The 14,723-nt window shown below is 40.0% G+C and overlaps 2 protein-coding genes across 8 annotated transcripts in view; one reads left to right on the top strand and one right to left on the bottom strand.

Moving 5' to 3' along the window:
- Positions 1-5,320, top strand: part of LOC113911740 (putative RNA-binding protein Luc7-like 2) — a 58,402-nt gene extending 53,082 nt beyond the window's left edge. For all 6 annotated transcript variants that reach the window (XM_027574605.2, XM_027574609.2, XM_027574608.2 and 3 more), the window contains 2 exons: positions 558-749; positions 4,205-5,320. In XM_027574605.2, the coding sequence (XP_027430406.1) occupies positions 558-749; positions 4,205-4,382 (370 nt within the window). In that variant the 3' untranslated portion in view covers positions 4,383-5,320. The remainder of the gene's footprint in view (positions 1-557; positions 750-4,204) is intronic.
- KLRG2 (killer cell lectin like receptor G2) overlaps positions 4,781-14,723 on the bottom strand; it is a 34,598-nt gene continuing 24,655 nt past the window's right edge. The window contains exon 4 of one of the 2 annotated variants that reach the window (XM_027574604.2): positions 4,781-5,407. In XM_027574604.2, the coding sequence (XP_027430405.1) occupies positions 5,246-5,407 (162 nt within the window). In that variant the 3' untranslated portion in view covers positions 4,781-5,245. The remainder of the gene's footprint in view (positions 5,408-14,723) is intronic. The other variant, XM_027574603.1, reaches the window with a different exon arrangement.

The following is a 14,723-nucleotide window of genomic DNA, read 5'->3' on the forward strand; positions in this document are numbered from 1 at the left end:
ATACTTTTTTCAATTCCGATAAAGTTCTCTAAACTGATTGATGTATGTTAGTTTTTTCTCCCAAATTAAGTACTGCTTTAATAGAGGGCATTTAGACATTTTGATGGTCCTGTCACCTTTTTAATTCAGAGTTAGTGACTTATCATAAACAATAGTCTTTCTCCTGCCTCTTCTCACTTTTATCCATATCCATCAGGTACATACTTTGTTTCTAAAGTATACCAGAAATCTTAGAAGTTTAAATGAAATACAAATCCATAAATCATCTAGAGAATACAATCCAATCCTTAGCATATAGTAGTGTTATGGATTGTCTTTTTATATTTTTTGATGTAAATCTGATTGAGCTCTGAGACTAGTGTTTCATTTGTATTTTGAAATTCTAGTATGTACTTAATATGCCACCATTTTATTTTGGTGTAGATGTAGCTGACTTGAAATAGAACTGGCATTAAGTCAGGTTACTGAGGTATCATTTGTCTTAAAAGAAGAGGCTTTAGCAAAGGAGAAATGCATTGCCGAGAAAGCTAAAAGCTAAAGCCCATGTTTTTTTGTAGGTCCAGGTCCAGGGAGCATCGCAGACATCGGTCTCGCTCTATGTCACGGGAACGGAAGAGGAGGACTCGATCCAAATCTCGGGAGAAACGCCATCGCCACCGATCCCGCTCGAGCAGCCGCAGCCGCAGCCGCAGCCACCAGCGCAGCGGGCACAGCTCCAGAGACAGGAGCAGAGAGCGATCCCGCAGGAGGTACTGAGGCGTCCGTAAGAGGAACGGAACTGCCTTTATGGTTTAGAGGTGGAATACTGTTGGTTTGAAACTTGCATCTGGTCACATGTACACATTTGTGTGTGAGTGTATAACATTTTTTCCCCCTGATTCTATGGGTAAAGAATACACTTAGGAGCCAGAGTAAGAAATTGGAACCAATATGTGCTACAGAGGTTATTGCTCTTTCTCTTAGTGTATTTTGGAAAAAAAGTACTTTGTGGGCAATTTAGGTACCAATACTCAGTTTTTACAGTATGTACTGGTGGATTAGGGGTTCTGAGAAGCCCTTTCATTTAAAGAGTTTAGCTTTGTTTGACTTACTGTTTTCCAAACTTCTTTGAGCTGGTGCACTTTTTCAGAGCAGACACATTCTGGTATATTATTTTATCTGCACTGTAGGTATACATTGCTATAGACAGCTTGGTGGGGCCGATTCAGAATCTTGAGGTTAGACTTTCTTGGCATGAAAATTTGAAAGGTGCAAGGAGGGCAGATCTAGGGCGTGGTGCGTTGAAGGACCTGAATTATCTGTTCAGCACAAAGGATTAGAATGTGATAGAAAAGCTACATCACCAAGCTCCCAAAACTTCTCAGGTCGTAAGATGGTCCTTAAGCCAGGTCATTTCTACGGAACATAGAAACCATGCTTACCATTGCTTTTTTTCATGACAACTCTTCTTAAGCATATATGTAATAAACCTTTTTTGAGTGCCTAGCACCTACTAGTCTTAAATTTTCTATCGATTACTCTCCATAAAGCCCATGATAGAATTCCCAGAAAGCTGATAATCTTTTGGCAGGGGTGGGGGAAGAGGACAGAAGCCTTTCCCTGAAACCACTCACTCGAAGAGTTGGTGAATAGGCTTTCACTGAATATTTTCTTCTGTTCTTGCCTTGTTCCAAGTAGGTCCTCCCCCCCCCACCCTGCTTTATTGAGGTATAATTGACAAAATTTTAAGATATTTGAGGTGTACTTTGTGGTGATTTGATACACACACACACACACACACACACATTATGAAAGAGTTCCCACCAGTGGTTAATTAACATCCTTCACCTCAGGTGTTTATCCTTTTTTTTGAGGAGAACATTCATGTTCTACTCTTATTAGCAAACTAGTTCAAGTAACTTTAATCAAAAAGACTTCTATACTAGGCCTAGTAAAAAATAACCAAGAAGTATTCTGTAATTGAGCAACTTTATTCAAGTTAGAGCACAAGACTAACATCTTTGATAATAAACAGGCCCTTAAAGTGGTAAGGTGTACAGAGTAATATAGGAGTTTAGATGAGGGAAATACCATAGAAATTAAAAAAGGCTTCAGAGAGTAGGTAAAACCAGGTAGTAAAAAGATATTCGAGATGGAGTAAATATCACAGACCAATGCAGAGAATGAACAAATTCCCCCTGAGATTTACCTGCGCTGTATGTTTTGAGAGTCACCCTACTGCTTGATGGAAGGTCTAGAGAGTTTGTTTTGTGAACTTGCCCCCAGATCATTGTTTCTTTCTGGTATCTGTGAACTCTCAAATGTCTTTATTAAATGGTGGTCGGGATGGAAGGGAGGGGCATCGTAGTCCCAATGGTTCCTGCATTTATGAAGTTGTATAGGACATATTTCTACTATCCTACATGACACCCTTACTATTTTCAGCATGTTTATAAACAGGTTTATTTTTGTAAAACTATTAAAAGTTTTTTTGCTTTTCTCAAGAGCACTTCTAATCTCGACAACTTACTCTTTCAAAGCAGCCTTCTGTGTTTTTACCAAAACTAAGCAGCCAATTGCTATATATTTGAGTTTAAATTTCAAAGTAAAGGTCCTAGTTACAAGTCTTACGATTTGCTTTTTCCCTAACTGTGAAATACTGGTATATGACATGATTCTGTTGGTGACATTTCCCTGGCAACAGTTATCTTAATAAATGAGGACTTACCTGCATTTTTCTACTTCCTGGTCTGTTCAAACACCTAGTGCAGTCTTGAGAGTCAGACTACTTGGGTTCAGTGGCCTTGGCCAAGTAATCTCATTATTCTGTCTTCCTCCCATCTTCGAAGTACCTATGTTATTAGGATTAGTGGTAGTTTGAATGACATAGTGTAAGTAAACTGCTTATGGATGAGACGTTGTAATCCCTCACAAAATCGTAGTTGAGGCTCATCTCATGGTTATTTTCCGGTTAGTTACTGACCTCTGAGACTTACCTGCAACTGTGTCCTTAATTCTTAGGCATCATTTCTCTCCATATTCTATTCTTAAAAAGATTGTGGAGAGGATTAGTGTAACCAGACATGCACTGTGATTTTTTTTTTAACATCTTTCTAAAATCATGCTTATTAAAACCTTAAGGTAGAACATGCTCAAAGTTGACATTAATTTTTGAACCTTTTCGGTTGAATCCCCCTTATTTCTAAAACTGAGTATAGTATTTTTTTTTCCTGCCTTAGAAGTTCAAAGTATTACTTGACCCATGCTCAGAATTACGATCTGAGGCCTGGTTAAGTGGTAAGATTATATATAAAGTACCAGGTCACTTGTAAAGTACCAAGTAAATGTAATATATATTACTGATTCATTCTAGATGTTGAAAGTAGAGATTTTATATTCTGATCCCATAATATCCTTTGATTTTCCTTCTGATTGAATCTCTGCTAGCAGGTTATCACTTACCTTTCTTATTGAAATTGGGTATGGGAATGGAGAGATGGTATCAAGAAACCGTTATGGTTGATCAAAATATAGGGTGATCATCTTTCTGTGTCTTCCATTCTTATTTTTTTCTCTTGGTTGAATGAGCTCACTCAGGAAGAGTAAAGAAGATTTCAAAAATAATAAATGGTTATTTAAAGCCATTTCATTGACTAATTCTCTTATCTAAATCAAGTTTTGGCAAACTGTTGCCTGCAGGCCAAATCTGGCCCCATAGCCTGTTCTTTGAATAGCTCCTGAGCTATGGGTGGTTTTTACATTGTTAAAGGGTTGATAAAAAAGAAAAGGAAGAAGAATACCCCCTTAAATATTTACACTCTGGCCAGACAGCAAAGAAAAAAAGTTTGCTGACTCCCATTCTAAGTCCTTAATTTCCACCCAGTTTGGCACCTGTACTGTTAACACTTCCACTTTTTTAAGGTATTGTATTTTTATATTAAACACATTTGCCATGAATTAGAAAACCTTTATGATTATCTCTGAGATAATAACATCCTCCACTAAGTCATTATTGTAGCTTATGGTTTCTGGCCCTTAATTTGTTTTCACTCATCTCCCTTGTCAGATTGGGTAGTGCTCTTTTTGGTCAGAAAACTGGCTCCTCTGTCTTTCTTGGATGTATTCTGTATAACTTCAGCTATCAGTACCTTAATATTTATCCGATTCTTTCATTTGGATATTGGGTTTCCCAACACATTTTGCTCCTCAAATTAATATTTTTCAGATCCTCAAAAGAGAGATTCAGAGACCAAGACTTAGCATCACGTGACAGAGACAGGAATTCAAGAGACAGATCACCTCGTGACAGAGATCGAAAAGATAAGAAGCGGTCCTATGAGAGCGCTAATGGCAGATCAGAAGACAGGAGGAGCTCTGAAGAGCGCGAAGCAGGGGAGATATAATTAGCTGTGTACATATCCTCAATCCTTAAGCTTCCTATGGAGTTACATACTATTGTTTAGTTTACAGCTGTTGGGGGTAACAGTGAGCAGTTCCAGACTCCGATCCAGATAGGCTAGATGCACAGTATCTAACTTGATCTGAACTGAATTTGTTTCCCTGATGAAGCCTAAAACTACATCCATAGTTTCTGGTGAACCTGTAATGCGATTCTGAAAGTACAGTTTTATATAATAAGATGCCGATATCTATTCTTTCTAGTAGGAGTGATAGTGAACGAATTGTGTTGCTTGCCTTGGGATTTTTTGAACATTTGTAAAATGCTGTCTTCCTTTCTAGTCCACAAACAACAGCTTTCAGAACTTTTCTTTTTAATTCTTCTTCCTCTGACTTTTGTATCCCCTAATACCTCCACCCTCTAATTATAAGAGAAAGGGGGAGCAGGGAAGCAATATAACTTCTGTTCTAAGGTTCTGTTCCCATTTATTACTAGCTGATTACAGAGCATTTATACTGGAAAGTGTGTTAAATACTGAGAGTTTTTGTTTTGTTTTATGGTGCCTATTTAGAGTTGGAAGTTGAACAGCTGTTGCATTACATACTTTGCTTTTTTTATTGAAATTTTGAAATCAAACGTCTTGATTTTTCTGTTCTATTGAATTGCTATGTTCAGGATGTTTTGGAAGGGGGGTGGGGGCAGGGACTCTTTCATAAGCACTTGTTTTATTTTGTGTGTGTGTGTGGAGTATAAAGGCTACAACCTTATTGTAAAAATTAATAAAATGAAACAATCACCACCACCATCATTAAACTGTAACTTGTCTAGTAAATTGTCACTAGAACTATTTGCTGTGGGCCATTTCTTCTATTCTGTTATATCTTTTATTAGTGCCTTACTGTGCAAGGCACCAAAGGAAATAAATATATACTTGCCAAGATGAACTGTTGCTCCACCTGGGCCCTGTGCTGAGTGTATTCCAGCTACTTTAGGGCTGTTTGTAACAGTTGCTATGGAGAAGGACCAGACCTGGAAAAGAAATTGGGTTTTTGTTTTTTTCGTTCAGCAAACTAAAATAAAAACATCGTATACTCAACGTAATGAGAATAACAGTTTCTCCACTGAAGAGCTATGTACCTACTAGTGATTTTAAACAGTAGTTGGGGAGGTATCCCTTGTGATTCTAGGAAATCTAGGAACAAAAATACTTGAGCCAAGTTAGGGTCTGTACAGTCACCTTCTAACAATTGTCTTTGGTAAATATTAATTTGGCAAATTTAATGTGAGGTACATGGGCCACAGAAAGAGAAATTCTAAGTCACAAATTTACATCTAAAAGGGACATTCACCAAGTTTACCAAGCTGTGTGTCATTAACTGAAGGTTTCCTGCCATATTTGGTTGCACACATCCCAGTTTATGCATAACTCAGTCTGAGACCCATCTCCCTAGTGGCCCATTTTCTTTTACTCTTGGTTTCTGAGAAAAAAAAATTTTTTTTTATGTCCTTTGGATTTAGTACCTTGGAGTGTGGAGTAAGATCAAACAGGTTAAGCTGGTAGATACAAAACGACTGTGACCAAACTCCAAAACATTGTTAAATGTTTTAGCATTAAGTTTACTATCTCTCTGCCTAATTGTATACATGCTTATTAGCTGTTAAGGCAGTTCTAATTTGTAGGGCAGTACTGGCTCCATGACTCAACAGGTCAGCAGTAGTCAGTGAAGGACATCATCAACTCGGGCTGGATTCCCATGTTAGAGCACTTCAACTGTCTGGCTCTCTAACAATCTCATTTTAAAAATCCTTTTAGAATAATTCTGTTGCTTAGGTACTTCTAATATTTGGACTTGGGGATAAACAATCTATATTTTAAATCATCACCCTTAAGCCAGGTAGCTACTCTGAATTAGAATAACCCTAAAATCTCATCTGTAAGAAGGTGGAAGAGGGGTTAGTACTATATCCTCCATATTGAGAAGGATCTTAAGACCAAAGATGATCCAGGGCATTGTACAGCTGTCTTCTACCCCTATTTTCTAAGTCATATTTTCTGCAGCTGTCTGGACTTTAATCCCCGTATCTTTCGGAGCAAGGAGCATGATGGTGAGGTCACGGTTATCTTTAAAGTGGCACCACCTGGTATGGAAGGAAAGGTGGCAGCGGAGGACCCTAGGCTTGCCTCATCCCACAGACACAGCTATCCATTCATCCTAAATACCCCAGAAATCAACCTCAAGACTGGCAGACCCAACTCCACAAGTAAACCAAAGGTAGGAAGCATAGAGATGGAGTTTGGGGAGAAATGGGTCCTGGCTGCTGCAGAGAGGAGGGAGCCCTGGTTATGGAGAAGGTAGAGAGAGAGGGGGAACACATGGGGGAACAGAAAAGGAGAACGTTTCCTCATAACCATTGGTCTGGAAAGTGAGAGGAGTTGAATTTGAGTTCTTGCAACCAGTGGGACTTAAAGCCAGAAGTTTTAAGTGTTGGCAGGCTGGGCTCCTGGAGAGTCCAGTCTGGAGGCATCGCAACTGCTCTTGGAAAGAAGGCAGGCAAACAACCTAGGGACAGACAGAGTGGAAACGGTGATCTAAAGAGTGCTGGCGGAACCCACGGGTTGGGGGCGGGTGTGTGGAGATTATTTTATCTTCTTGGGAGCGTGACCAAAGGCAGCATTCACAGAGATACTGCTACAAGAACAAAGAAGCTGGCCTGCCCTTGCCCGCCCTTGTCTTCCCACATGCCTCAGTATAAACAGAGCCATCTGCAGGAACTGGCTGCCTAACTGGCTCACACCCCTGTGCTTCCGTAGAACTGCCCTCCTCAGTCAAGCCTGCTTTAGTCCCAAGTGTGGTGAGCCCCCTCATCCAGAAGACTAGCACAAACCCCTGCCCATACCATGTCTCCCGACCAGAGCCTCATTTCCAGTGAAGGTGATGATGACAAGTTTCATCTCACAGGCAGATCAAAGCCCACCTAACTAAAACTTGCCAGCTAAAACCTTCAGGCCAGGGACCACACACTGACCATGGCAGGCAAGGAGAGCTTCTGCAGATAAATGGCCTGAAGGATAGAGGAGCCAGAATACAGCAGAAAACACGCACCACACACGGAGACACTCCCTGAAGCACCAGGCCCTGGGCACTACATGACCTCTTCATAGGGCCATTACTTTAAGGAGCAGGAGACCTAATTGGCTAACCCACAGAAGCAGGCAGAGACTTAAACAAAATGAGATGGCAGGTGAATTTATCCCAAATTAAAGAACAAGATAAGGCCATGACCAGAGATCTAAGTGAAACAGAATTAACATGTCTGAGGAGAATTTAAAGCAATGATCCTAAGGATACAAGTGGAGCTTGAGAAAGGAATGGAAGACATCAGTGAGACCATTACTACAGAGATAGGAGTTTAAAAAAAAAAAAGTGCAATAAATGATATTAGAAGCATGCATGATGCAGTGAACAGCAGGCTGGGAGAAGCAGAGCAATGAATTAATGACTTCAAGTAATAGGAAGTAATCAAGTTGAACAAAAGAAAAATTACACAAAACAAGAATAGACTTAGGGAACTCATTGACTCCATCAATGCAGTAACATATCATAGGAGTCCCGGAAGGAGAGAGACAAAGGGGACACAAAATTTCTTTGAAGCAGTATCTGAAAACTTCCCTACGCTGGGGAAGGAAACAGACATCCAGATGCAGGAGAGACAGAGAACACCCATCAACATAAGCAGGCCAACACCAAGACATAATTAAATTTACAAAATATAAGAAAACCTTAAAAGCACTAACACAAAATAAGACCATTACTTATAAGGGAAAACTCAACAAGGCTATTGGCAGATTTTTCATCAGAAACTCTCCAAGCCAGAAGGGACTGGCATGATCTATTCAAAGTGCTGAAAGGGAAAAATCTGCAGCCATCAATACTCTACCCAGCAAAGCTAACATTCAAAATAAGAAAAATACATTGTCTCCCAAACAAAAATTAAGGTTCATGACCACTAAACCTGCCCTGCAAAAAATATTAAAGGAGAAATAGAAGAGACAAAAAATGACAGTATGGAGGTAGGAAGCAAATGCAGTAAAAATGACTTTCTATTTAAAAAAATCCTTCAGGGGCGCCTGGGTGGCTCAGTCGTTAAGCGTCTGCCTTTGGCTCAGGTCATGATCCCAGGGTGCTGGGAATGAGCCCCGCATTGGGCTCTCTGCTCGGTGGGAAGCCTGCTTCTCTGTCTCCCACTCCCCCTGCTTGTGTTCCTTCTCTCGCTGTGTCTCTGTCAAATAAAATCTTTAAAAAAATAAAAATAAAAAAATCCTTCAAGGGACTTGCAAAAGATGCAAAATAGGACATATACCTAAAATGTGGGGAAGATAGGAGTCAAGAATAGGTTCAAATTTAAGCAGCCATCAACTTAATACAGATTGCTATATGCAGAAGTTATATGCAAACCTAATGGTAACCACAAATCAATGTATAAATATTCAAAGAATAAAGAGAAATTCAAATCGCTCAAGAAAGCCAGCAAACCAAATGACAGATAAAGGGTTAGTATCCAAAATCTATAAAGAACTTACCAAACTCAACACCCAAGGAACTAATAATCCAATCAAGAAATGGGCAGAAGACATGAACAGACATTTCTGCAAAGACATACAAATGGCCAACAGACACATGAAAGTGTTCAGTATCACTTGGCATCAGGGAAATAAAAATCAAAACCACAATGAGATACCACCTCATACCGAAGAGGCTAAAATTAACAAATCAGGAAATGACAGATATTGGTGAGGTTGCAGAGAAAGCGGAACCCTCCTACACTGTTGGTGGGAATGCAAGCTGGTACAGCCACTCTGGAAAACAGTATAGAGGTTCCTCAAAAAGTTGAAAATAGAGGTACCCTACGACCCAGCAATTACACTACTGGGTGTTTACCCCAAAGATACAAATGTAGTGATCCAAAAGGGCAGCTGCACCCCAGTGTTTATAGCAGCAATGTCCACAATAGTCAAAGTATGGAAAGAGCCCAGATGTCCATCGACAGGTGAATAAAGAAGATGTGTATATATACAGTGGAATATTATGCAGCCATCAAAAATGAAATCTTAACCATTTGCAACAATGTGGATGGAACTAGAGGGTATTACACTGAGTGAAATAAATCAGAGAAAGACAAGTATCATATGATCTCACCGATATGTGGAATTTGAGAAACAAGACAGAGGATCATGGGGGAAGAGAGGAAAAAATGAAACAAGAAACCAGAGAGGGAGACAAACCATAAGAGACTTTTTTTTTTAAGATTTTATTTCTATTTATTTGAGAGAATGAGATAGAGCATGAGAGAGGGGAGGGTTGGAGGGAGAAGCAGACTCCCCGCTGAGCAGGGAGCCCGATGCGGGACTCGATCCCGGGACTCCAGGATCATGACCTGAGCCGAAAGCAGTTGCTTAACCAACTGAGCCACCCAGGCGCCCGATAAGAGACTTTAATCTCAGGAAACAAACAGGGTTGATGGAGCGGTGGGGGGTGGGGGGATGGGGTGGCTGCGTGATGGACATTGGGGAGGGGATGTCTTGTGAGCGCTGTGGATTATGTAAGATTGATGAATCACAGACGTGTACCCATGAAACAAGTAATATGTTAAAACAAAAATTTGGACATTTAAAAAAAAAAAAACAGCAAACCATGCAAAAAAAAGGATCAGAGAAAATCCCCACAAACCACCAAACAGTAAAATGACAATAAATGCTTGTCAATAATTACTTTGAATGTAAATGGACTAAATGCACCATAGGGTGACAGAGTGGATAAAAAAACAACAAAACAAAATAAGACCCATCTATATGTTGCTTACGAGAGACTCATTTAAAAAAAATTTAAGATTTTGGGGTGCCTGGTGGCTCAGTCAGTTAAGCGTCTGCCTTCGGCTCAGGTCATGATCCCAGGGTCCTGGGATTGAGCCCCGCGTCGGGCTCCCTGCTCAGCGGGAAGCCTGCTTCTCCCTCTCCCACTCCCCCTGCTTGTGCTCCTGCTCTCACTATCTCTGTCAAAGAAATAAAATATTTTAAAAAAAATTAAAATTTTTCTTTGAAGTAATCTCTACATCCAACATTGGGCTTGAACTCACAACCCCTAGATCAAGAGTTTCATGTTCCACCAATTGAGCCAGCCACGTGCCCCAAGAGAGTCTTTTAGACCTAAGGACACTTGCAGATTCAGAGTGAGGGGATGGAGAAACATCAAGAGGATGTCAAAAGAAAGCTGGAGTAGCAGTATATCAGACAAATTGGACTTTACCGCAAAGACTGTAACAAGAGACAGAAGACCACTATATAATAGAGGGGACAATCCAACAAGAACATATAACAATTGGAGATATTTATGGACCCAACATGAGAGCACCCAAATACATAAAGGAACTAATGAATAACAATATCAAGTTAGTAGGGGACTTTAACAGCTCAGTTATCAATAGACAGATCATCTGAACGGAAAATCAAAAAACATTGGCTTTGAATGACACACTGGACCAGATAGACTTAAAAGATATGTGCAGAATGTTCCATCCTAAAACAATACACACTGCGTTCAAGTGTACATGCAACATTCTTTAGATCACCCATTAGCCCACAAAACAAGCCTCAACAAATTCAAGAAAAGCAAAGTCCTCCCCCATGCACATTTTCTGACATGAAACTGGAAGTCAACCACAAGAAAAATTCTGGAAAGACCACAAATATGAAGGTAACCTAGCATGCTACTAAACAATGGGGGGGGGAGGGACAATGAATGGGTCAACCAGGAAATAAAAGAGTGTGTGGAAACCAATGAAAATGAAAACTGCGTCCAAAACCTTTGGGATGCAGCAAACTGGTCCTAAGAGGGAAGTATATAGCAATACAGGCCTACCTCAAGAAGCAAGGAAAATCTCAACCTAACCTTACACCTAAAGGAACTAGGAAAAAGAACAAGCAAAACCAAAAAACAGCAGAAGGAAGGAAATAAGATGAGAGCAGAAATAAATGATACGGAAACTAAAAAAACCCCAGCAGAACAGATTAGTGAAACCAGGACTTGGTTCTTTGAGAAGAACAAGAAAAGTAATAAACCTTGAGCCAGACTTAAAAAGAAAAAGGACCCAAATAAAGTCATGAAAGGAGAAATAACCAACACCACAGAAGTATAATCATAAGAGAATACGGTGAAAAACTATATGCCAACAAACTGGAAAACCTAGAAGAAATGGATAAATTTCTAGAAACATCAACTACCTAAATGGGAAACAGGAAAAAATAGAAAACTTGAACAGATTAATTACCAGCAAAGAAACTGAATCAGTGATCAACTCCCAACAGACAAAATGCCAGGGCCAGATGGCTTCACAGGCAAATTCTACCAAACATTTTAAAGAAGAGTTAATACCTATTCTTACCAAACTATTTATAAAAATAGAAAAGGAATATCTTACACGTTCATTCTATGAGGCCAGCATTACCCTGATAGCAAAACCAGATAAAGAGACCGCTAAAAAAAAAAAAAAAACAAAAAAAAAACTACTATAGGCTAATATTCTTAGTGAACATACATACAAAAGTCCTCAATACTAGCAAACCAAATCCAACAATGTATTTTTAAAAGTGACCACCAAGTGGGATTTATCCCTGGTTTGTAAGGGTGGTTCAATATTCACAAATCAATCAACATAATATACCACATTAATAAAAGGTTATGCATATGATCATTTCGATTGATGCAGAAAAAGCATTTGACAAGGTACCAACATCCATTCATGCTAACAACCCTAAACAAAATAGGTTTATGAAGTCCATATATGAAAAAGCAACAGCTAATACCATTCTAAATAGGGAAAAACTGACAGCTTTTTCTCTTTGGTCAGGAACAAGACAGGGATGTCTGCTCCCACCACTTCTATTCAACGTAGTACTGCACGTCCTAGCCACAGCAGTCAGATAACAAAAAGAAATCAAAGGCATCTGCGTCGGTAAGGAAGAAGTCAGACTCTGTTTGCAGATGACATGATCCTCTGTGCAGAAAACCCAAGAGACTCCACTGAGAAACTGCTAGGACTGGTAAGTGAATTCAGTAAAGTTGCAGGACACAAAAATCAGGGTACAGAAATCTCTTGCATTTCTGTACAGCAACAAAGAAGCAGAAAGAGGAATTAATCCCACTTACAACTGCACCAAAAATAGTAAGATACCTAGGAATCAACCTAACCAAAGAGTTTGTAAAAGACCTGTACTCTGAAAACTCTAAAGTACTGATGAAATAAATTGAGGCTAACACAAAGAAATGGAAGGACATTCCATGCTTACAGGTTGGAACAAATTTTGTTAAAATGTCTATACTACCCAAAGCAATCTACACATTTAATGCAATCCCTATCAAAATACCAACAGCATTTTTCACAAAACTAAAACAAACTGCTAAAATTTGTATGGAACCACAAAAGAATAGCCAAAGCAATCATGAGAAAAGCTGGAGGCATCATAATTCTTGATCTCTTCGTTGTTTTGTTTTTAAAGATTTTATTTATTTGAGGGAGAGTGAGAGCAGGAGAGATCACAGAGGGAGACAGAGAAGCAGACTCGCTGTTGAGCAGAGAGCCTGATGCAGGGCTCGATCCCAGGACCCTGGGATCATGACCTGAGTTGAGGACAGACGCTTAACCGACTGAGCCACCCCGGCACCCCTAGACTTTCTTTTGTATCAGAAAGCTGTAGTAATCAAAAGAGTATGGTGCTGGCATTAAAAAGAGACACATAGGGGCGCCTGCGTGGCTCAGTCGTTAAGCGTCTGCCTTCGGCTCAGGTCATCATCCCAGGGTCCTGGGATTGAGCCCCGCATCGGGCTCCCTGCTCAGTGGGGAGCCTGCTTCTCCCTCTCCCACTCCCCCTGCTGGTGTTCCCCCTCTCCCTGTGTCTCTGTCAAATAAATTAAAAAAAACAAAAACAAAAAAACACACATAGATCAATGGAACAAAACTGAAAGCCCAGAAATAAACCCACAATCATATGGTCAGTTAATCTTCGACAAAGGAGGCAAGAATATCCAATGGGGAAAAAGACTGTCTCTTCAACAAATGAAGTTGGGAAAACTGAACAGCAACATGCAAAAGAATGAAACTGGACCACTTTCTTAACATCTTACACAAAAACTCAAAATGGGTTAAAGACCTAAATGTGAGACCTGAAACCATAAAAAGCCTAGAAGAGAACACAGGCAGTCATCGCTCTGACATTGGCTATAGCAGTGTTTTTCTAGGTGTGTCTCCTGAGGCAAAGAAAAACAAAAGCAAAAATAAACTATTGAGACTACATTAAAATTGAAAGCTTCTGCACAGCCAAGGAAACAGAACAAAAAGACAACCTACTGAATGGGAGAAGATGTTTGCAAATGACCTATCCAATAAGGGGTTAGTATCCAAATTTAATAACTTATTTAACAGCCCCAAAACAAATAATCCAGTTTAAAAATGGGCAAAAGACATGAACAGGCATTTCTCCAAAGATGGCCAACAGACACATGAAAAGACGCTGAACATCACTCATTGTCAACGAAATGCAAGTCACAACTACAGGGAGCTATCCCCTCACACCTGTCAGAATGGCTAAAGTTAACAACCCAGGAAACAAGTATTTTTTTTTTTTAAGATTTTATTTATTTATTTGACAGAGAGACAGCGAGAGAGGGAACACAAGCAGGGGGAGCGGAAGAGGGAGAAGCAGGCTTCCCACTGAGCAGGGAGGCCGATGCGGGGCTCGATCCCAGGACCCCGGGATGATGACCTGAGCCAAAGGCAGACGCTTAACGACTGAGTCACCCAAGCTCCCAGGAAACAAGTATTGACAAGGGTGTGTGAAAAAGGAACCCTCTTGCACTGTTGATAGGAATGCAAACTGATGCACTGTGGAAAACAGTATTGATGTTCCTCAAGAAGTTAAAAATAGAACTATCCTAAGATCCAGCAATTGCACTACTGGGTATTTTTCCCAAAGAATACAAGAATAGTAATTCAGATGGATACATGCACCCAGTGCTTATAGGAGCATTATCTACACAATGGCCAAATTATGGAAACAGCCCAGGTGTCTATCGATTGATGAATGGATAAACAAGATGTGGTACAATGGAATATTACTCAGCCATAAAAAATAATGAAATCTCATCATGTGCAACAACATGGATGGATCCGTGGAAGGCCTGATGTAAGAGGAAGGAACATCAGTGCAGGCCTAGGGATAAGACAAATGTCTTACAGACAATAGACCTGGCAAATCTTCCTTGAGCAACAACACAGTAGGTGTTTGGTCCTC

The sequence above is a fragment of the Zalophus californianus genome, chromosome 12, assembly GCF_009762305.2.
Source record: "Zalophus californianus isolate mZalCal1 chromosome 12, mZalCal1.pri.v2, whole genome shotgun sequence".
NCBI classification, from domain to species: Eukaryota; Metazoa; Chordata; class Mammalia; order Carnivora; family Otariidae; genus Zalophus; species Zalophus californianus.